Raw genomic sequence first — 25157 nt, 5'->3', positions numbered from 1 at the left:
AGTCACCAGGCATATCAATTACAAATGAGTATCTAATGAATAGTTTACAAATTAACCTAAAATGCTTACTAAATTTGCAGTTGTGTTTGAATGTTAATTATGAGCCATAAACAAAACGGAAGCACGGCATGTTATATGCTTGTATCTAAAAGATGAGTTATATACAAACAATAATTGATACTTCTACTACTAAAGATAAGATGAGATTTTGTTTTGAGTTGGCAAGATAAATGTAGCAACAAGTACAACATCAGCTTGTGTGAGCTTTTTAGCCGACTATATATATATATGATTTAACACACAGTATTTTTATAAGGTTGAACAATTGAAAAAGAGCTGCAATGGCAAAATAGTGACGATTACAATAATAATGATAATTTCAGTACAATTATACATTGAAGCTAGGACCAATAATCCTACTCCCAGATTAAAGTCGTATAATGAATTGATGATGATAAGAACATTTTAATTTAAGTATTGGACGCGAAAAGGGGCTCAAATGCTCTTGAAACAGAAACTTTCTATTCAAAGCTGAGTTGCACAAAATCACATTTTTAGCAATTAAAATATTTGAGTCGGATCGTGTTTGGAGAAGCCTTAATATTTAGGCACAATGTACTCCCCACAAGGTACTAAGCTTGTTTCTGTAGTTGTTCATATAAATATTGACACGGTACGTCGAGGTACGGTATTTGTCACTTATGTCGTTATATTCGGTGCGATTGCTTTACGGAAATAACGAATCGGCTACCGGTGTTTTAATTTTTAAATTAAAATTCATTTTAGAATGTTAATTTAAAGAAAGAAACAATGTTTAAGTCCAAACGAGACGTAGATAGACACGTGTCATATATATTGAATCGAATCAGGAATGAAAAAGAGGTGAGATCATTTCCAACGTGATACTGCGCATTATTTTTGTCCGGTTTTGATAACATTTTTCAAAAAACGTGAAAACTTAAAACGAAAATAGAACAAAAAAAGACCAAAATTTTTGCCGTTGATGTGTTTAATGTTATTTTGAAGATAAAGTCCATAAAAACATTAACCTATAGTTTTAATACTGCAGAAGTATAAATAAAATAATGTCTCAATTCCATCTGTTCATTGAAATAATCATAATGGTCCGAATCCGAACAATTGGCGCATCCCAACCCAGGAGAAGAAAACCCAAAGCAACACTGCGCCAAGGTCTGCCAGCCCCCCACAAACCAGTCAGTTGACACTAGTATGTTACGAGAATTTGGCTGACTATGAACTATGAACTATTTTTTTTTTTATGCCAGTGTGACAATATCTATTATATAGGGCGTACATACATTAACCTACGCGATAGCATTTTAAATCCTGTGAACTCTTAGCATAATATGTGCGTACATAAACTGTGATTCGTATATATAATTGACATTTTACGGGCGAAGGTGAATTTTTACTACGCACACCGTGCGGTTCTCCTAAGAAGGAGGGACAAGATATACAACAACAACAACAACAACAATGGCCCCAAATTATCAAATACATACTGGTTGACAGTACAAATCTGAACAGGATACAAGTTTCAATCCCCTATTCAACATGTATGTTTCAGCTGATAGATAATTTGATGATCTTGATCAATACCAGCAATGCTTACGAAGTTTCATCTTGTTACGTGGAGTGTTTTTCCAAAAATGCTGTTCAATGTTCAGATATGCTTCAATATCACAATGTAACATGTAGGGGGAATGACATCATAGGTCATCTATCTATCTCTGTTTAATGTCAACTCCTCTTCGAGTGTAACTGACATGAACGGTGCACGCCGGCTTATTAGTGAAAAAAAATTTACAAATTGCAAATCACATCAGAAAAGTGAGAACTACTGGTTGAGAAGCAGTTTCCGACGGAAAGCAGTTTCCGACAAATCGCTTTTTCGCGTACCTTCCTTAGATCTTCATAAAGAAGGTACTGCAATTCAACTATATGGTAACTAGGCAATCTAAAGTTGAAATTCTTACCGAGACACGTAAGAAACTTTTATAATTATTAAATGTTTAATGTTTATTTTTCATTTTGTACACAAACTTGCACGTGGGGGATCTGCACGCGCAGCGTATTGCGCATGCGTGTGAACCTAATTTGCATATCTATGAATAGCTACAAGGTTTTCCTTAATTAACTTATACAAACGATGATCATTGTGTACATATTTGTGAACACTGGTGTCATGCTTGTTTCGCATCTACATTCACTTAAATGTAAACAAACACAAGTTTTCATCAGAAATGAATAAAAAAATCATTGATATTCAGTCTCTGCCTGATTTTCGAGTATGAATTGAATGTCGTAAATTTTAAGGTTTAAATTTTTCGTAAATGCTGAAAAATTAAATAACATTTCTCTTATTACAGTCTTATATTTACTTTATTAAATAAACGGATAATAAAAACACACAACAGGCACCTTAAATATGCCCCGCATTCAAATTGTCGGAAACTGCTTCTCATCATAAGCTAATCAGAACAGTGTAAGTACCCTCTTTGCGCCCCTATTAGATACACTTTATGTGACGTCACACATGTAAGAAATATATCGACAATAGCAGCTTGAGCTGTAGTTATATAAAATATTAACAATTTTAGTAGATATTTAAACACGTTTAAATAATTCAATAAAAACGTTTAAAAACTGTCGGAAACTGCTTCTCAACCAGTAGGGTATAAAAGAGAACACAATTTAGGTAACATGATAAAAAGTGATTGTTGAACTGGTAAAAGGATAAAAACACTGCTCGTTTATCTAATGCTTAATGGTTGCCACAGCCACCTTGAATGTGTCAGGGGTGGGGATAGTCCAAATAATTGTACGTTGACGGATTTTTTTTAGATTTTTGATATGGCAAATCCTTCACGTACAAATTGTTTAGTATCAAAAGTGGGTAGTTGTTCCGATCAGGATTCCGGGTTAAAGCATATAGCGTCTATAAAATATCATAAAAACAAGAAATATTACCAGATAATGTTATTTTATATTAGTTCCGTACACAAAAAAATAAATATCCAACTTAAAATTATGAGTTTGACGGCTTTTTTTCATTTCATTCTGTCAAAACATAACGATATATACATGAAGGGCACCTGCAAGGCTTAGGGCACAGTTTTAAATCGCTCGGAACATTTCGGCCATGGCCGAGTTGCACCGGCGGTCGGACCCGTACCTGGTCAAACACGACGGCTATGGACGGGGCTCGTCGAGACCTTTCCAACGGTACCCGGATCGAGCAGATATATATGAACGCTCGCCATTCGCCAACCCGCAGTGCGATCTGCTCGATCCGGGTACCGTTGGAAAGGTCTCGACGAGCCCCGTCCATAGCCGTCGAGTTTGACCAGGTACGGGTTTACAGTAATTATAATTCGTGGAACTTAACTTGTTCAAAAACCCATACTGATGTTCTGTAAGCAAAGTTTTGCCAGAAACTCTCTCCCCGTCTGCTGTGTCGATAATATCGATCCAGCAAGAGACGCGTGCGCCGCAGCCGAACACATGATTGTATAACGAGGTCTATCTCAAAGCTTTGTCGGAGGAGGCCCAGCTATTACGATTGTATCGAGTTGTTCCCCTTCGCATAATTGTTGTCTGTGTCAGTCAACTTTCGTTTTATTGGAAAGGTAAACAACTTGTTTTAATGCACTTAATGCTTGTTTAGTGCAAAATAACATTTCACTTATATGGTAAAATATGAATATAACTCTTTATGATCAATTTCAACCATAAAATACTTCACTTAAAACAATTTCAATATTTTTAAAACACCCCCGTTTTTTGCACATTCCCGTTTAGACGTTAGGGATTGGAAGAATCCCGTAGAACACGTCTATTATTTTAGACTAGGGTGGGGATAGTGACAATATGATTTGGCAAACTGTTCCAAAGTACAACCGAGTGAGGATAGAATGAAAATTTGCGATAGTCAGTTTTTACTTGAATTTGTCTGAAACATAGTGGGTGCATTAGTCTGGTAAATCTTATTGGTGTTTGAATATAAGATGGCAGCGTAATAGCAACATGATGATGGTATATGTTGTAAAACATTACCAGTCCGGAATCTAGTCTACGTTGTTCAAGTGAGCGCCAACCAAGACTTTCCTGCATGTTTGTAACACTGGAGAGAGGAGAGAAGTCATGTTTAACCCAACGAATAGCCCGACATTGAACCATTTCAATTTTATTGGTGTTTGATTTTGTGTGTGGGTGTCAAATTGTGCTTGCATATTCTAACTGTGGACGGACAAGGGTTTTGTAAGCTAAAGTCCTGACACTTTCTGTTTTTGTTTTTATATTTCTTTTAATGAAGTTGAGAGTATTATTTCCATTGGTGGTAATTCTTGAAATGTGAATGTTCCAGGTGAGATCTGCTGATATATCAACACCAAGATATTTAGCACTTGAGACTGGCTCTAAGATCTGGCCATGGAGAATGTATTGATTTCTGATGATATGCTTATTCTTTGTTATGTGCAAAACTTGACACTTGGAGGGATTAAACTCCATATCCCAATCATTTTCCCATAATTCCAGTTGTTTGAGATCATTTTGAAGGATAGCACAGTCAGAGGGAGAATTGATGGTAAGGTAAACAGCAGTATCATCTGCAAAAAGTCGAACTTGTGGTTTGATACTAGAAGGGAGGTTATTTATGTAAATCAAGAAAAACAAGGGACCCAGTACAGAGCCCTGAGGTACACCAGATGTTACAGGTACTTCTTCAGAATGATCGCCATCCAAGACTACTGTCTGACTTCTATGAAGGAGAAATGCCTCAGACCACTTGAGAACCTGTGGACAAACACCATAATCCTGTAGTTTGAATAGAAGTTTGAGATGATTTACCTTATCAAAAGCTTTGCTGAAGTCCAAAAGAATTAAGTCAGTTTGAATACCTGAGGAAGTGATTCTTACAAGATCGTCGGTCAGCTCAATAAGTTGAGTTTCGCATGAGCGCTTTTCTCGAAAGCCATGTTGTAGGTCATAGAGAATATTGTGTTCGGTCAGATGTGCAGAGAGATTTGAGGCAATAATGTGTTCTAATGATTTACATAAAATACATGTAAGTGAGATAGGTCGATAGTTTGCTGGGTTGCTGGAATCACCCTTTTTAAATAGTTGGCATACAAAAGCCTTCGTCCAGGCAACAGGGATAGAGTTTGTGGTTAGTGACTTTTGAAAGAGGACTGTTATAATATCAGCAATCTCGTTTTTCAACTCTTTAAGGACAAGAGGGCTTATACGGTCTGGCCCTGCAGCTTTGTTGGGTTTTAAATTGGCAAGAAGTTTCAGTATGCCATTTCTGTGAATGGTTATCTCACTCATCTGGGGGTAACTGCAATAATTTTGTGGTACAAGGGTTCTCAATTTCTGCAAACAAGCTTGTTTTAGAGATAGAGGGGATGTTTTTGAAAATACCGATTGAAATTGGTTATTCAGAATGTTTGCTTTTTCAGTGTTATCAGCTTTCAAGCTATCTGTAACAGGATCTTTGAGCGATGACACACTCTGAGAGTCTTGTTTAGAGTTTTTAGTAAGGCCAAATAAAAAAATAGGTCTGTTTCAGGTTACCCGACTGACCCTATATTTTCCAGCCGACCCTAACCTATTTTTCCCTGAAAAAAATGTGATTTGGGAACAAAAAGCATTTGTTAAAGAAATGTATGTATGTAAAGTTGACATTATTAGAGTTGGATTTCTGAGTGTATTTACCGTACTTCACCTTAGAGTTCGGACACCTTAAAATGATTAATTTTTCGCTCTCCGAATGAATAGAAAATAACCATTTTTACATTAAGTAAACCTGCCTTTTTTCTTCATGTCTGCATTTGACCACTTATTAATTTATCCGTAGTTATCAATGGTTATTACGCCTATAAGTGTAACTCCTTCATCAAGTTAATTAAAATCCCATTCAACACCATTTTATACATGTATTGAAATGAATTAACACCTTTTATCGGCTTCAGATCAAACAGTCACATTGTATGACATCATATAACTCTCAGTTATACCCACGAGGATCTCATGGAGAGCATGGATACTGCTGTGCAGGATTAATGTTTCTGAGTGGTGTTTTCGATTGTAACTTAAGTATTGCATTTCTAACTTTAATTCATCACATTAAATAGTTACCTGTATCATTGAATGTGTTGATTTTTATTGTTCTATTGATGTTACAATGAGTATTACTGTACGATTATTACTTCATACAGTCTATATTAAAAGTGTGGTACAAGTTTCAAAGTTTATTGGGGGATAGTTTTACAAACATGTCATGTCTGTGTTTTCTTAATCCTCCATTAAATATATCACACATCCTTTTCAACAGGCAATAAATCGTTTAGGATTGGTAGTAACTAACTAACTTACCACAGTGATGTATACGGTTAGGTAATCTAGCCAGGCATTGTAACGATAAAGATCAATAATTTTTGTCTGTGAGACTTAGTAACTGTAAAAGTTACAATCGATGTCCTTTGGGTAACAAGAAAATTAGGTACCTAAAATAAATTATTTTTGAAAATAATAATGGATGTCCGAATTTTAGATTGTCCAAACTCTAAGGTGAATTACGGGGAGTTTGTGCTTGTGTGGCAGGTATATATTTCAATTCTTGAACTATATTTTCTTGTCAGATACAAATGTGTCAGATAAATGTGTCAGATACTGACTTTCGGATTGATATGTCGGACTTAAGTGTGCAATTTTGGCAATAAAACCTGCATGTCACTTGTTCTTCAAACCTGAACCCCCAGGTCCTCTTGACAGCATTGAGGTTTCCTTGGCTGATGGCTTATATGGTAAATTTGCTGTCCCACTCTTCATGTAATTATGTTACAGGGAGGTTAGCATTCTACAGAGGGTGATTGAAAGCAAAAGGGTGCATAAAGAAAAGTAAAACCGTTCCTGGAAAGTCTTAAATAATAGCTGAGTGGTGTACCATAACTTAGTTGAAATCCAACCATCATTGTCAAAGTATTTAACCAGACAAATAAAGAATGTTTCCTTTGAAGCATGGAACATGTTTAAAAACTACTGATAAACCTGAAAATTGATGACTTTTATTTTTGTTACTTTCTGAGTCAACAGTTACTGACATCAATATATCAAAAAAAAAATATATATAAAAAAAATATTCCGACCTACATGTACCTACCCTATTTTTTTTGGCAGCGTTACCTGAAGCGCACCTATTTTTTTATTTGGCCTAATGAGTATAACTATTTGGTGCAGAACTTGCTTGGTTTGTCAACCGATTGCTCATTATTAGCAATATCAAGGATGTTTTCAATGTAGGTTAAATGAGATGTTTTTATTTTACTTTTGATGGTTGCCTTTAATGATTTGAATTTGTTACTAATGTTTGAATCAGTACGATTCTTTTTCAATTTTGTATAGAGTTTATCTCTTTTATGAATAAGTCTCTTAATTTCTTTTGTAATCCAAGGCAGTGCTCTTTTACAACCAATTTTCTTGACAGGTATAAATTGAGTAATACCTCTTTTGATAGCATCTGTGAATCTAAGCCAGATCTCCTCAACTGATAGACTGTCTGAACCTTGTAGGATATCAGACTTGGTAGTGTTCATGAATTGTTTGAAGTCATCCCAGTTTGCTTTTCGATAAAGGGGTACAATTCTTGGCTTTTGTTTGAGTATGTTTGGACGGGCATTAACAATGGTTGAAATGATGTCATGGTCACTAATTCCAGGTATGATATGGCCTAAAAAAAAAATACATTTGGTTCGGGTTACCCGACCCTACCTACGGAATAGGCGCCGACCCTACCGTTTTTATAGTCAGTTTGAAAAAAAAAATGAAAAACTAAAAAAAAAAAAAAAAAAAAAAAAAAAATTGTTTTTTTTTAATTGCTTTTTAATATTAAGTTTAAACCTTAAATGCTTGTACAGAAGATAGCTTTAACACCATTCTTTAATGATGAAAATTATATTCTTATATAAAACCTAATAAAAAAAAAAATAAAAAAAAAATAAAAAGCCTACCTACCCTACCTATTTTTTTTAAGGATGTAACCCTAACCAAACAATTTTTTTTTTTAGGCCTATTTACTTTGTCTACAAATGTAAGGTTGGTTGTTAGAAAAAGATCCAGGATGTTATCATTTCTAGTGTTTTCACTGACCATCTGTGTCATGTTTTGATCATTTATGATGTCAAGGAATTTGTCATAGACAGTTGTGGTACTGAAACCTGGTTTTAAGTGTGGCGTATATGTTCTGAATCCCAGGTAAGCTTTGCAAAGTTAAAATCTGCAAGAATAAGTTTTGTACCCTTTAATTTGTTGACAAGGTCCAGTGACTTTTCAAGTTCAAGAAGGCTCTGAAGGTCAGACTCATGTGGCCTATAGTAGGATGAAATATACATGGGTTTACAACCCTTTATTTCAAGTTTAACCCACACAATTTCGCAATCTGTTTGTAATTTTGGTTGCTCAGAGACTACCACGTTGTTTTTAACAAGAAGAAACACACCCCCGCCTTTGCCTTTCAATCTATCGTTTCTAAAAGCAGTATAACCTAAGGACGGAGGAAAAAACTCACTTGTATAATGGTCCTTTTTTAACCAGGACTCAGTGCCTGCAACTATGTCTGGATTTTCATTATTTATAAGATTCTGAATCATGTGCGCATCTATCTATCTCTATCTCTGTTTAATGTCAACTCCTCTTCCGAGTGTTACTGACATGAACGGTGCGCGCCGGCTTGTTAGTGAAAAAAAATAAAACACTGATGAGGCAAATCACATCAGAAAAGTGAGAACTAGGGTATAAAAGAGAACACAATTTAGGTAACATGATAAAAATTGATTGGTGAACTGGTAAAAGGATCTTAGAGGCCTTTATGGTTATATTGACCTACTTTCAAGATATTTGTAAATAAAACTCAAGCTTTACATAATTTGCAAATTGTGCATTTTGAAAAACAGCGAAAACAAAGGTTGGGTATAAAAGACTGGCCGGACCAACGGAAAACTCTGAACTTTTACGGAATTTGTTCGGAAGTTTTCCTATTTTTGTGTTGGTATTAAAGACTGGCCAGACCAGACCAATTAGGGACCAAATTAATATATGCATTAATAATTTAAAAAGGCAGGTACATTTTTGTATATAATAAATGGAATACTACAATAAAACAATTTTCTGATGACCTGCATCACGTCTCATTCGGTGAGTAATCATGTATCCCTCTCGACCTGCGGTGACCGGTCTCGTCGGATATGTGTTTACACACCAAACTCGACGTGATACAGGTCATCAAAAAAGCGTCCTATCATAATATCCCATATCAAAATGACTGTTGACGGTCTGAAGTTGATTCCAGTAAAAATAATCGCATTCAAGCAGTGAAGTATTGCTCAACAAGAGAGATCACTGCTGCAGGAATTATCCGTACTGATGAGCAATTATCGTGAAGTTGGTAAACGGTGTCGAGGTAAACTTTAACCCAACAAATTGTCCGACGGATAATTTTATCTTAAAAGGACTTTTTTGTAGCCCAGGTCATTTTTTAGTGATGGTGATCGGGCTACCGTTAATTTGCAAACTAGGTGGTAAATTAAGATAACATGCTTGTTTATGTTATAGATGCTTAATAAATTCAGATTGAAACCGGAGTGAACCAAACTAATCAGGGTTGCCATAACGCTTATAAACATGAGGGTAGGTGATATCTTAATTTGATATGGCATAGGCAGCTAGACCATATTTAACAGCAACACCGTAATTCAATAAACAACTAAGACAGGCCGTACTTGATGGCAACAACCCTGTTATTCGATAAACAATTTAAGCGAAAAGGCACATAATACACAAACTGCAAGCTAGTGCGCAAATTTCTCACATGTGTCTTAAATGTGATTAAGACAATTTTTATGCTAGAAATTTTTAAAAATTGCTTTCTAGAATTAGATGATAATTTTGCATTAACAAAATTGAGAACAATATTTTCACATTTGGTGAAAATGTACATGTTTAACATTTGGAGGGGGGGGGGGGGGGGGGGCGAGTTTTGACCTAAATTTGCGAGAAAACTCACACTGAATTATCATATTTATTTCAGCGCAATGCACGTGGATATGGTATTGCCAAGCTGTATGTTGACATTGGAGAATTTGAATGGGGAAAGAGGTACTTATAAATTAACCTTGAATTATCATAAATGTAATATCTGTAATTTAGACCCTGTGCATGGATGAAGATAGTAGTGCCTTTAACTGTTTTACTGTGGCATACAAGATGGACATGGTGAGAGTGGTCAAGTGGTATAGATTTCCACCTCTGACCCAAAAGGTTCAGGGTTTGATCTCAGCCAGGGCAACATTCTAAAAGCCTTTCAAAATTGACATCACAAAGGAAATGGACTTGTGTGGTTCTATAGATAAGCTATCAGTTTTCATATAAAGTTCAAATAAATTTGTACCAACTAAACTAGAGAATGGTTTAGCTATATATGTACATGCACTGGTTTTTAGCCTGACTATTCGAAGAATATGGAGAGCTATACTACTCACCCAAACGTCGGCGTTGGCGTCACACCTTGGTTAAGGTTTTGCATGCAAGCACACATAGGTAAATATCTCAGCAACTACTTGAGGTATGCATTGAGACCTTATACAGTGGTACTCATCCATCCAACCTACTTAATTAACCAAGTTAGAAACCTCTAATTTGCATTTAATGCAAATAACAGACCTTTTTTATTCAACTTAGAAATTCTGGTTAGGCTTTTGCATGCAAGCACACATAGGTTAATATCTCAGCAACTACTTGAGGTATTGCATTGATACTTGATACAATGGTACTCAACCATCCAACCTACTTAATTAACTAAGTTAGATAACTCTAGTTTGCATTTAATGCAAATAATAGGCCTTTATTATTCGACTTAGAAATTCTGGTTAAGGTTTTGCGTGCAAGCACACATAGGTTAATATCTCAGCAACTTCTTGAGGTTTTGCATTGAGACTTGATACAATGGTACTAAACCATCCAACCTACTTAATAAACCAAGTTTGATAATTCTTGTTTGCATTTAATACAAATAATTGCTCTTTATTATTTGACTTAGAAATTCTGATTAAGGTTTTGCGTGCAAGCACACACATATAATATCTCAACCTAGTTTGCATTATATTCAAATAATGGCCCCATTTTTAGACATAGAAATTCTGGTTAAGGTTTTGCTTGTTGCCACTTTTTAGTCAATACCTCAGCGAATACATCATGTATTGCATTGAAACTTTACACACATGCTCCCAACCATTTAACCTTCTTCTTTAATCAAGTAAGATAACTCTTATCTTTCATATTATATAATTTTTTGCCCCTTTATTATGCGACTAAATTCTGGTTAAGGTCTTGCATGTAAGCACACATAGGATAATATCTCAGCAATTCCTGGATGTATTGCATTGAGACTTTATACAATGGTATTCAACCACCCAACGTAATTGAATTACCAAGTTAGATAACTGTATTTTGCAAATAATGGCCCTTTATTTTTAGACTAAAAAATTCTGGTTAAAATGTTCCATGTAAATACATTTATGTTAATATCTCAGCACATCATGTATTGCATTGAAATCTAATCTAACAGTGATCCATGCATGTTTCGCCAAAACATTTCAATCCTTACACTGAAAAGCGGCGGGATAGTCGAGCGCGCTGTCTCTGTGACAGCTCTTGTGTTTTTTTTAAATCAACTGTTAATCAACTGTTATAATAAACTTGTTAAACAGTTTAATATTAGTCTAACATGCAGCTCACTGGCAACCATACAAAAAAGACTGAGTCATAAGTTTACAAAAAAAAGTTTTTTGTTAGCCCTACGGGTCTGACCCAAAAGAGAGAGTAAATAAGCATCACCTTCAAGCTTTGAAATGAAGACATCATAAAAGTACTATAATTGGTTTACATTTGTTCACTGCGGATATCTAGGTACTTGGATTCTTACATGAGTGTAAGAGAGACATTACCAGATGCCCACAAGCTGATGGGACAGATACACGAAGGGCTTCGTGACAAGAAAAAGGCTATCGAATCGTACAAGAGGTGCTTAGATCTTGATCCAGAGCAGAAAGAAGTCATTCTTAAAGGTAGCTGGTCATTCCTATCTGAATTGCTTGACTTGAAGAAGCAAAGGATTTGAGATTTTCATACTGCTTATTCTTCACAACTATATATTCAATGATGAATTTGCTTTCTGATTTGTTATGGAGAAATCGAAAGAAAAAAGATTTTATGTATGTTGTCAATAAGTTAAGAATTTATTAAACCAATTTTTCAAAATTAAAACAATTACGGCTTGGTCACATTTGATATGATTTTCTATCATTTACCATTGCTTTATATTCAAGTCAATCTGCTCTTACAGAAAGCATCCACATGATGTATCTCCTTATTAGCTCAAAAACATGTGTAAACAATGAAGTGTCATTGTGTAAGAAAAGTGAAACAAAATGATAAAGGAAAACTTGGTTTGTTTGCAGTATGTGAACTGTATGGGGATGCTGCAATTGATATCAGCCCAGATGGAGCAAAGGTAAACTGTCAACTACATCAAGTAGTCGGACAAAGGATGAACACAACTCGAGCATAAACATATGCCTTTTTCTTGCAAATGACTGGAATGAAATGTGTTTCAATTTGTTTATAAGGGTTAGAGCTAAATTTGAACATTCTTTTAACATTTTTATGGTATGGATTCTATGTTGCAACACATATCTTGCTGTATTTGTTCAATTTTAATGTCAACAGATATGGATTGAGAGAGCTGAGAAGTACTTCCCGAATGATGCAGTTGTCTTCAAGTTGAAGGTAGGTCTGTATTCAACATTTAGAGTCGGACAGTTGGAGGTGCATGTAAACTGGTACATTGGTGAGTCTACAATTGACATGAGGCTGAGGTAGGTCTGTGTTCAACATTTAGAGTCGGACAGTTGGAGGTGCATGTAAACTTGAACATTGGTGAGCCTACAATTGACATGAGGCTGAGGTAGGTCTGTGTTCAACATTTAGAGTCGGACAGTTGGAGGTGCATGTAAACTGGTACATTGGTGAGTCTACAATTGACATGAGGCTGAGGTAGGTCTGTGTTCAACATTTAGAGTCGGACAGTTGGAGGTGCATGTAAACTGGTACATTGGTTAGTCTACAATTGACATGAGGCTGAGGTAGGTCTGTGTTCAACATTTAGAGTCGCACAGTTGGAGGAACATGTAAACTGGTACATTGGTGAGTCTACAATTGACATGAGGCTGAGGTAGGTCTGTGTTCAACATTTAGAGTCGCACAGTTGGAGGAACATGTAAACTGGTACATTGGTGAGTCTACAATTGACATGAGGCTGAGGTAGGTCTGTGTTCAACATTTAGAGTCGCACAGTTGGAGGAACATGTAAACTGGTACATTGGTGAGTCTACAATTGACATGAGGCTGAGGTAGGTCTGTGTTCAACATTTAGAGTCGCACAGTTGGAGGAACATGTAAACTGGTACATTGGTGAGTCTACAATTGACATGATTTTCATTACCAACATGTCCTTCATTCTGACAGATCCATACTTTGTGAAATAAAATCATTAAATAATGAGGGCTGACATGATTGGAAAATGGAATCATTGGTAAGTGAATTATGCTTTGTTTAATAGATTCACACATGAGCGCATTGTAACTCTGCATTATGACCTATAGATCAAAATAAATTATATATGCTTAGTTTATTCTTATTTGGTTGTTTCAGGAAAAGCTAGTGGAGAATGGAGCCAGTGAAAGTCTTGAGGATATGGAACAACTAATCAGTGCAGAAATGGTAAGAAATTTTGTATAAAGCAGTTAAATATGTAAGGTGGTCTCGTAGTGAAAATGTCTGCATCCCATCCAAGGATACATAGAGCATATCCCATATTATTCGACTTAGAAATTCTGGTTAAGGTTTTGCGTGCAAGCACACATAGGTTAATATCTCAGCAACTTCTTGAGGTATTGCATTGATACTTGATACAATTGTACTCAACCATCCAACCTACTAAATTAACCAAGTTAGATAACTCTAGTTTGCATTTAATGCAAATAATTGCCCTTTATTATTCGACTTAGAAATTCTGGTTAAGATTTTGCGTGTAAGCACCCATAGGTTAATATCTCAGCAACTACTTGAGGTATTGCATTGAGACTTGATACAATGGTACTCAACCATCCAACCTACTTAATTAACCAAGTTAGATAACTCTAGTTTGCATTTAATGCAAATAATTGCCCTTTATTATTCGACTTAGAAATTCTGGTTAAGGTTTTGCGTGTAAGCACACATAGGTTAATATCTCAGCAACTACTTGAGGTATTGCATTGAGACTTGATACAATGGTACTCAACCATCCAACCTACTAAATTAACCAAGTTAAATAACTCTAGTTTGCATTTAATGCAAATAATTGCCCTTTATTATTCGACTTAGAAATTCTGGTTAAGGTTTTGCGTGTAAGCACACATAGGTTAATATCTCAGCAACTTCTTGAGGTATTGCATTGATACTTGATACAATTGTACAGAACCATCCAACCTACTAAATTAACTAAGTTCGATAACTCTAGTTTGCATTTAATGCAAATAATTGCCCTTTATTATTCGACTTAGAAATTCTGGTTAAAGTTTTGCGTGTAAGCACACATAGGTTAATATCTCAGCAACTACTTGAGTTATTGCATTGAGACTTGATACAATGGTACTCAACCATCCAACCTACTTAATTAACCAAGTTAGATAACTCTAGTTTGCATTTAATGCAAATAATTGCCCTTTATTATTCGACTTAGAAATTCTGGTTAAGGTTTTGCGTGTAAGCACACATAGGTCTCAGCAACTACTTGAGGTATTGCATTGAGACTTGATACAATGGTAGTCAACCATCCAACCTACTAAATTAACCAAGTTAGATAACTCTAGTTTGCATTTATTGCAAAATAATTGCCCTTTATTATTCGACTTAGAAATTCTGGTTAAGGTTTTGCATGTTACCACATTTAAGTCAATATCTCAGCAAATATATCAAGTATTGCATTGAAAAATTAGATATGTAATTCCCAGATAACACTTTTTTGAATTTATAATGCAAATTATGGTCCTTTATTATTTGACTTAGAAATTCTGGTTAAGGTTTTGCATGTAAGCATACATAGGTTAATATCTCAGCAATTACTTGATGGATTGCATTGATACTTTATACAATGGTACTCAACCATCTACTTAAATAACCAAGTAAGATAACTCCAGTTTGCATTAAATTAAAATAACAGCCCCATTTTTATTCGACATAGAAATTCTGGTTAAGGTTTTGCATGTAACCACTTTTAAGTCAATACCTCATGTATTGCATTGAAAATTTACACACAGGCTCCCATCTATTTAACCTTCTTATTTAATCAAGTAAGATAACTCTTTTATAATATATTATCTTTATCTTTTATAATATATAATTTTTGCCCCTTTATTATGCGACTTAGAAATTCTGGTTAAGGTCTTGTATGTTAGCACACATAGGATAATATCTCAGCAACTATTTGATGCATTGCATTGAGACTTTATACAATGGTATTCAACCACCCAACTTAATTGAATAACCAAGTTAGATAACTGTATTTTGCAAATAATGGCCCTTTATTATTAGACTTAGAAATTCTCGTTAATATTTTGCATGGAACCACATTTATGTTAATATCTCAGCACATCATGTATTGCATTGAAATCTAATCTAACAGTGATCCATGCATGTTTCGCCAAAACTTTTCAATCCTTACACTGAAAAGCGGCGGAATAGTCGAGCCCGCTGTCTCTGTGACAGCTCTTGTTCTATTATTTCCAGATATTGTATAAGGGCTAAAGCATAAAATTGAATGTAAAATTCACTGTATTTTTATGAATATTTCATCCTCATTACAAAGGTGAAAAACCCTGAAGATGTGAAGCTGCATGTGAAACTCGTGCGACTGTGGATACGCGGTCAAGACGTGGAGAGAGCGTTCGCGCACGTGGTCGATGTAGAGAAAACCCTTGCCTTTGTTTCCTCTCTGCCTTGGTATGAATGCGTGCTAGATGTTTTTCAGGTAAGTCTTTGGCTAGTACATGCAAACATTTAGATTTTCCTTAATGTCATAAAATATGATTGAAAGCTAAATGCTCATCTTCTTTATGTTAAGTAACCTGTTGTCTTTAAATCTTTCTCTGTTTTTGTTTCATTATTGTTACAAAAGTTAATATTCCATTCCTTATAATTCGGCTATTGATCAGGGGTTTTTATGCCCCCACAAAGTGGCGGCATATAGGGTTGCCCTTGTCCGTACGTACGTCTGTCTGTCTGTCCGTACGTATGTACGTACGTCCCGAAGATTGTTTCCGATCTAATTCTTGAAAACCGTTTGTCCAATCCTCACCAAACTTTAAACACATGTTTGTGACCATAATATCTTGATCAAGTTCGATAGTCATGGAAATCGCTTTAGTCATTTAGGAGTTACGGCCCTTTTTTGCCAAAAATACTTCAAAAATATATGTTTCCAATCTAATTCTTGAAAAGTATGTGTCCAATCCTCACCAAACTTTACATACATGATTGTGACCATAATATCTTGATCAAGTTCGATAGCCATGGAAATCGCTTTTGTCATTTAGGAGTTACGGCCCTTTATTTGCAAAAAAAGACTTGAAAAATACGTCCCGAAGATTGTTTCCGATCTAATTCTTGAAAACTGTTTGTCCAATCCTCACCAAACTTTAAACACATGTTTGTGACCATAATATCTTGATCAAGTTCGAAAGTCATGGAAATCGCTTTAGTCATTTAGGAGTTACGGCCCTTTTTTGCCAAAAAAACTTCAAAAATCATTATGGCTTATTTTCTGTGACAAAAAACCGAAGTGGGGGCATCCGTGTCCTATGGACACATTTCTAGTTTCTATTGATTTTGGGCCAAAATTCAAAAATTAGTCCATAGGCATTCCCAACTGTAAAAAGTATGTACTTCTTCCCATTTTTGTGTCAAAATTCATCATCAGTTTGTCCTATTTATGAAGAAAAAAATATTGACCCTTAATTGCCAAAACAGATGGATACCTACTTTGTAATGTACCACTGTCACTAGAATTCAGTTATATAATTGCTGAATATGAAATATGACACAACAATGCATTCCAATTTATGTTGTTTTTATATTATTTTAGAATAAATAATATTTTCGCCTCAAATATTCACTTAGGAAGGGCACTTACCTCATTCAGAATCCTCACATAGCTAAGAGACATCCCTGATATTGTTCACGTCCACTTAAAAATATTAACTTATATGGATGAAATATTCTGATTTAAGAGGTGATCTGCTGTGTGAAAGTTTTTAAATCTCAGACAGTTGGATTGCAGTCAGTTGTAAAGAAAATGTTACTGTGTAAATATTTTTTGCGATCAATGTCAATTTTTAGCTCACCTGTGCACTTTTTGCTCAGTTTGAGCTTTTTTGATAGGGTGGTCGTTGTCAGTCTGTCGTCAACATTTTCCTACAAAAACTTTTTACTCCTCAACCACTGCTACAATTTCAACCAAACTTCACAGGAATGTTCCTTGGATGGTCTTCTTTTAGATTCCTTCAATTAAAGTGGTTCCATGCAGAACTCGGGTTGCCATTGGAATGGAAAATAAAATAAATTGAAAACTTCTCAAAAACTGCTGGCCCAATTTCAAAATAATTTCACAGAAATGTTTCTTAGGTGATCCTGTATCCAATTACTTAACCCAATTTTGATTCGTAAAAAAACCCCATGGCTGCCAGGGGGTTAGGCCACTTCTTACTCTATGTTAATATAGAAAACTTAAAAAAATTCACCTCAGAATCTGCTGGCCCAATTTTAAAATTACTTCACACAAGTCTGTCTGATTAATAACCACAAGTCTGTCTGATTAATAAATTTAATTTGTCCAATCAGGTGAGCGATATAGGGTCATCTTTACCCTCTTGTTTCATCCACAAGCTGTTTGGCATAGCCTCGCTCCGACTGAACAACATTATTTACCTTATAGCAATCTAACCTTATATTTTAGGTGTATGCAGACCAACAGGAGGGGGTGGAGAACAATGTGAAATATTTCACCTACAAGCTGTTTGCCCTTGCTTCACTGGCCGCGCTCAGACTTAAGAATGAGCATGTAGACATGGTGGCTGCTAAAAAAGCTCTGCAAGAGTGAGTGGTTTATTTTAAGCTTGTTTATTTTTCAAAGAAACAAGTCAAGGTATTGAGATATCCTTGGTTTCCTTGCTGGTGTCAGCAGGGAAGTGCAGGAACACTAACCTTGGCCATTTCTCATATTATGTTCGAGATATTCCCATGTTGCCAGAGTAAATATATGTGTAGCGAGGCCCATGGATAGCTCTTTTGATAATTATTGAGTTTTGCCCTTTTTTCGACCAAAAGTGCAGATGAGTTTGCTTTGCAGCCCTTCTATTAAAGTAGAACTGGAGAGAAAAAAGCATCCAGTTCAGGGTTTGATCCCTTTACCGCGGGAACACAAGCAAATTACAGAGCTCTTCTAAGTTAAAATTCTGAGAGGCTAGTTCATGCCCATGCACACTACACTGCTCCCCCTGGGAAATAAAGTGTGCTGGTCTCGAACCACCAATTGTCAGAACATTTGTATGGAGTTATATGGACTGATCCAATTTGGGCACTGTTCCTTATCCAAGCACATCATATTTGGAACGTTTGTCTGTGTTAGTGTATTTCATTTAAAAGGATTCACTCATGTTTTTGGACGTGGTAATACTACTAATATTATACTCTTGATACTGAAATTGCTGAAAAAATACAATTAAAGTATAAAAACACCTGGTTTTAGTGGGGAATGCCTGCACAGTCAATTTTTTTAGAAAACTGATGTCAAAACTGCTCAGCCATAAACTGAGAGATAATTTAACCATTAAGCCTTTTGTTGAAAAGCATTTGTTGAAGTGTTCCAGACATCTGTTTTTCCCACCTCAGGTAAGTAGATCCAATAATTTGACCATGCTAAAAAATTCTTATCTTGCCCACGGGCAAAGATAAAACAAGTGCCCGTATGGAACTCCTTTTTTAATGGTCATCACATTGAAATGACCTCCCTTGTTGAAGACTGTCATCTGTAAAATCATAGAAACCTTGTCTTGTGACAATATTTAGAATGCTAATTAATTATTTCTCGCTTCAAATGTCACCCTAAAAAGATTTTATGCACCTGTCAATAATTAATGCGTCACTCTCCGTAGAACTAATTAAAGACCGATTTGACTATTAACATAATCTGAATCACTGCTCGCATATCCATGACAACCACCAATCATCACATATTCATACGCATTTATTTTCACTACACACAAAAGAGTTCCAGCAAAAAATATGTTCAACTGAGGTGGGAGAAAAAGCATCTACCATAGCCGCTTGTTAATCCCGACCCTCGTGCAGAGTGTTTGCGGAAATGAGGTTTCACCCTACACTTGGGTCGGGAGTTTAGTTTAAACACTCCTATTGATTAACCACACTTTATTTTGTAATAAAAAAGTACATTTTACAAAACATGAGCGAGTCCCTTTAAGGTGAAGGCTCAACATGAATGTAGATTTTATTTCTGAACAATTTTTTTAATATATTATGAAGTTTACACATAATTTATTATATTTACTGTATTGTAAAAGTGATATGTCTGTTCTGTTTTCTGCCCTATTTCACTGTTTGATGCTATTTGTCCACTGTAAACCAGGTTTGACGAAGCGTTGTTTGTGGCTGTAAATATCCGCCAACATGATGAATGCTGGGGCAGCCTTTTGACCGAGATGAAAGGACTCCTGTTCTATTTGATGGCCCTGCTGCTGATAAGAAGAGCTCAAAAGGTCAGTATTGTGGAGTCATTAGTTTCACATTTTGTTCTTGGAGGTTTTATTTTATTGCAGTGGATTTTCAAAGATTTGGACTTCCCGATGAACAAAAATTCACCTTTCAGTTTATTATCATTTATAGACACGCTATGACATATTGCATATAACATTACATTTATGTTTTAGTGTTCTTTAAAATTTCCTTTAATGCCGTCATTATCACATGGAATTATGATTCTTGTTATTACTGACATGAGCCAAGTGGAATATGGCCAACCCTGGTGCTAGAAGGTGGAATATGGACAAGAATATTTTGTTATATGTTTTGCTTGCAAATTTATGATGGGCATTTGATAGCTTTGTAGGTGTTTTTTTTATCCTTATGTAAGATTCTCTTATAAAATCTTGAAAAAGTCGTTATTTGGTTTGTTCTGTGAATGAAGTATACAGTATTAATGCATGTCATGTGGGGCTGTCAATAACGTTCGGTTGAACTGCTTAAATGGCTATTCCATTTAAACATATAACCCCCAGGGGGAAGGCCCTTTTGAAGTTATACCAACCCCACTACAGAAGCAAATTTACCCTTTTGAGGTCCAAATTAGCGATTAAAGACACCCACCCATATACTACTTAAATAATCGCCTTTTCCCTTGGGGTTATATGTTTTACTGGAATAGTCCTTAGAATTAACTTAATTTTTCCAGGGGGATTATTTAGCTTGCTTTAATTGTATCAAAAGTTAATCAACTATGAAATATGTCTTGCATGTCTGTCACTTCAGGGCCAAGTGTCATGGAAGGAAAGCAGCTCTTATAGCTTGATATGCTTCCTGCTCTGTGCTGCCCAACCCACCTTCAACCTCAAGTCCAGTTGGTACTGTCAGTTAAAACAAGAACGGAAGAAGAAGTTTTATGAGCACATTCAGATGACTGGCTGCTACAGGCTTAGTCAAGCTGGTAAGGGCATAACTTGTTATTCAGTTGACTGGCTGCTACAGGCTTGTTCAAGCTGGTAAGGGCATAACTTGTTATTCAGATGACTGGCTGCTACAGGCTTGTTCAAGCTGGTAAGGGCATAACTTGTTCTTCAGTTGTTATTCAGATGACTGGCTGCTTCAGGCTTAGTGAAGCTGGTTAAGGGCATAACTTGTTATTCAGATGACTGGCTGCTACAAGCTTAGAGAAGCTGGTAAGGGCATAACTTGTTATTCAGATGAGTGGCTGCTACAGGCTTAGTGAAGATGGTAAGGGCATAACTTGTTATTCAGATGACTGGCTCCTTCAGGCTTAGTGAAGCTGGTAAGGGCACAACTTGTTATTCAGATGACTGGCTCCTTCAGGCTTAGTCAAGCTGGTAAGGGCATAACTTGTTATTCAGATGAGTGGCTGCTACAGGCTTAGTGAAGATGGTAAGGGCATAACTTGTTATTCAGATGAGTGGCTGCTACAGGCTTAGTCAAGATGGTAAGGGCATAACTTGTTATTCAGTTGTTATTCAGATGACTGGCTGCTACAGGCTTAGTGAAGCTGGTAAGGGCATAACTTGTTATTCAGATGAGTGGCTGCTACAGGCTTATTGAAGATGGTAAGGGCATAACTTGTTATTCAGATGACTGGCTGCTACAGGCTTAGTGAAGATGGTAAGGGCATAACTTGTTATTCATATGACTGGCTGCTACAGGCTTAGTGAAGCTGGTAAGGGCATAACTTGTTATTCAGATGACTGGCTGCTACAGGCTTAGTGAAGATGGTAAGGGCATAACTTGTTATTCAGATGACTGGCTGCTACAGGCTTAGTGAAGCTGGTAAGGGCATAACTTGTTATTCAGATGAGTGGCTGCTACAGGCTTAGTCAAGATGGTAAGGGCATAACTTGTTATTCAGATGAGTGGCTGCTACAGGCTTAGTGAAGCTGGTAAGGGCATAACTTGTTATTCAGTTGTTATTCAGATGACTGGCTGCTACAGGCTTAGTGAAGATGGTAAGGGCATAACTTGTTATTCAGATGACTGGCTGCTACAGGCTTAGTGAAGCTGGTAAGGGCATAACTTGTTATTCAGTTGTTATTCAGATGACTGGCTGCTACAGGCTTAGTGAAGATGGTAAGGGCATAACTTGTTATTCAGATGACTGGCTGCTACAGGCTTAGTGAAGCTGGTAAGGGCATAACTTGTTATTCAGATGAGTGGCTGCTACAGGCTTAGTGAAGATGGTAAGGGCATAACTTGTTATTCAGATGACTGGCTGCTACAGGCTTAGTGAAGCTGGTAAGGGCATAACTTGTTATTCAGATGACTGGCTGCTACAGGCTTAGTGAAGATGGTAAGGGCATAACTTGTTATTCAGATGACTGGCTGCTACAGGCTTAGTGAAGATGGTAAGGGCATAACTTGTTATTCAGATGACTGGCTGCTACAGGCTTAGTGAAGCTGGTAAGGGCATAACTTGTTATGCAGATGAGTGGCTGCTACAGGCTTAGTGAAGATGGTAAGGGCATAACTTGTTATTCAGTTGACTGGCTGCTACAGGCTTAGTGAAGCTGGTAAGGGCATAACTTGTTATGCAGATGAGTGGCTGCTACAGGCTTAGTGAAGATGGTAAGGGCATAATTTGTTATTCAGATGACTGGCTGCTACAGGCTTAGTGAAGCTGGTAAGGGCATAACTTGTTATTCAGATGACTGGCTGCTACAGGCTTAGTCAAGATGGTAAAGGCAAAACTTGTTAGAAATATATGCATATGGAGTGTTCCTGTTGGCTGAAAAAGTAGTTTAAATTTAATTATGCTTAAAGATTTTAAAGACTGCTAAAAGATTATTTGAATTGCTCCCGAGTTTGTTTTTTTGGTAGAAACCAGTGTAAGTGTCCTTTTTTGAGATGCAAAGAGAAAATTCCCCTTTTGGTGTTGAAACCAACAGTCTCTTGGGTTCGAGGCGGACACCTTTACCACCAGATTATTCTCACTTATAAGGTTGTTTACAAATTTTTTATGTCAAAAGAGGCAACCCTATTTTAAATATTTGAGTGCGAATGTATAATCAAAGGATTTTAGTCAAACCTATGAGACTTGAGCAGTTTTTGCAGGTCTGATGATGCAGTGTTCAATCATTTCATGGCACATACCCCAAAACACACTTTGAGCACCCGAACTCCTACACAGGTTCTACCATGTATGACCTTATTTTAACCACGAAACTCCAAATCCTTTTTACCATCTAGTACTTCATAGGTAAAATTTCATATCAGGTCACATGATACAAAGCATCCAATCAAGTCGCAGCACAGATCAAAGCAAGCTTCATACGACAGTATGTACCCCTGAAGGCAGGACTGCTCTGTACAGCCTGGTGTTTACCAATGGTGGGAAGAGAAAGGAGCACTCATTCTTCCTCAACAGTGATGCTGTGACCAGTGTGGGGCTGGAGGCTCCTAGTGCTGGGCAGCGGCTGGGATATGATGCATGTAGGTAGTATTTTATAGTATACAACTGCAAATTTCATACCATTTAAGCATGTAATTGAAAGAAAATAGCTTGTCTCTTTTTCAAGTTATTGTGGTAGTCTTGGTGTCAGAGGCCTTGTCAGCATCAACCAATAACTTTAACCTGGGCCATAAATAAAATACTGTTCAAGATATTAACATCAAATTTGGTGTTGCCAGAGTGTTAAGCTAAAGACAAATTAAAGAGGATAGGAGGGCTGATGTTTGGTCTGCTTCACTGTGTTGTCAGATTATGTGGTAACTCAAAACAGCAAAATATAAGTATTTATATGATAAAAAAATGTTCTGACAGGAATTTGGGACAGTCAAATGTAGGTATGACTTGCTAAAATCTTGATTTTACATATTGGCTGATTTTGCTGTTTCTTTCAAAGCCAAATATTAATGTAAGAATTTTTTTATCCCCCGCCTATGAAATAGGGAGGGGGATATTGAAATGGCGTTGTCCTTCCGTCCGTCCGTCACCTGCGTTTTCTCAGTAACTAGCCGGTAGAATTTCATGAAACTTAAAATAAATATGAACCACTATACTGGAATGATGCCCGTCCAAAAAAAAAATTGATTTGTCAATTGTCCTTGGAGTTATTGCCCTTGATTTTTTGAAAAATGCACATTCACAGCCATTTCTCAGTCACTAGCTGGCAGAATTTCATGAAACTTAAAATAAATATGAATTACTATACTGGGATGATGCCTGTTCATTTTGTTTTTGAATTGGTCAATTGTACTTGAGTTATTGCCTTTGATTTTTTGAAAAACTCATTTACAGCCATTTCTCAGTAACTTGTTGGTAGAAATTCTTGAAACTTGAAATAAATATGAACCAACATACTGTGATGATGCCTGTTTATTTATATTTTGGATTGTGTAATTTCTATATGAGTTATTTGCCCTTGATTTATTAAAAGATCCATGTTTGCAGCCTTTTCTATGCAACTAGCTGGTAGAATTTCATGACACTTGGAATAAATAAGAACCAACATACTGTGATGATGCCTGTCTATTTTTCTTTTGGATTGGTCAATTTTCCTTAGAGTTATTGCCCTTGATTTATTAAAAAATCATTGTTTGCAGCCGTTTCTCAGTTACTAGCTGCGGTGAATTTCTACGGCTACATTTTTATCTCAACTATTGAGTACTATTTTGCAATGATTGATGTTTCCGAGTAAGCAGTTTTGGAAAAGACAGTTTTATTTAATCATACCTCTGATTTATTTTGTTAATTTTTTTTATCCAGCCGATATTTTATAATTTGGCTCGGAAAGGGATAAACCAATGTGCTTATCTTATTCTTTCTGAGATTTTTTTTAACCTTCAAGCACAAACAAGCCATCAAGCACAAACAAGCCATCGTTGGCGGGGGATATCTTTTCACTGAAAATGCTTGTTTGTTTTTTGCTATACATTCTAATTTTGTAATGTACATGAGGTTTGGAATTTCTTAAGAGGTTGTCAAAATAAAGAAGTGGTGGTAGTTATTGCCATAGAGCTTTTGTGGTATAAATAATTGAAACTGGCATAGACTTTAGAGAGAGTAGTAGGGGATAGGAAACAACTTAGTCAATTTTCATTTCTTTGTGCAAGTCAACTTTAATGCCTGGTGTGAATAGATATGTATTTATTATGATTGAGTAATGTTTCAAGGGCATTATATTCTCCACTTTGTTTGACATGATAAACATTGTAGTTGTAATATTTCAGTTTCCTTTTTATTACTTTTC

General features: G+C 36.1%; 1 protein-coding gene across 1 annotated transcript in view; it reads left to right on the top strand.

Annotated features, from left to right (window-relative positions):
• Positions 1-730: 730 nt before the first annotated feature.
• The window catches only part of LOC128211040 (E3 SUMO-protein ligase RanBP2-like), a 69114-nt gene continuing 44687 nt past the window's right edge, over positions 731-25157 (top strand). Inside the window, exons 1-11 of the mRNA XM_052915428.1 lie at positions 731-882; positions 10109-10176; positions 11986-12143; positions 12537-12589; positions 12805-12864; positions 13789-13857; positions 15986-16147; positions 18131-18270; positions 19820-19949; positions 20719-20893; positions 23182-23397. Of these exons, the coding sequence (XP_052771388.1) occupies positions 811-882; positions 10109-10176; positions 11986-12143; positions 12537-12589; positions 12805-12864; positions 13789-13857; positions 15986-16147; positions 18131-18270; positions 19820-19949; positions 20719-20893; positions 23182-23397 (1303 nt within the window). The 5' untranslated portion in view covers positions 731-810. The remainder of the gene's footprint in view (positions 883-10108; positions 10177-11985; positions 12144-12536; positions 12590-12804; positions 12865-13788; positions 13858-15985; positions 16148-18130; positions 18271-19819; positions 19950-20718; positions 20894-23181; positions 23398-25157) is intronic.

The sequence above is a fragment of the Mya arenaria genome, chromosome 12 (assembly GCF_026914265.1).
Source record: "Mya arenaria isolate MELC-2E11 chromosome 12, ASM2691426v1".
NCBI classification, from domain to species: Eukaryota; Metazoa; Mollusca; class Bivalvia; order Myida; family Myidae; genus Mya; species Mya arenaria.
Note: the sequence above shows the minus strand (reverse complement) of the source record. Positions and strands in the feature narration are given on the sequence as shown.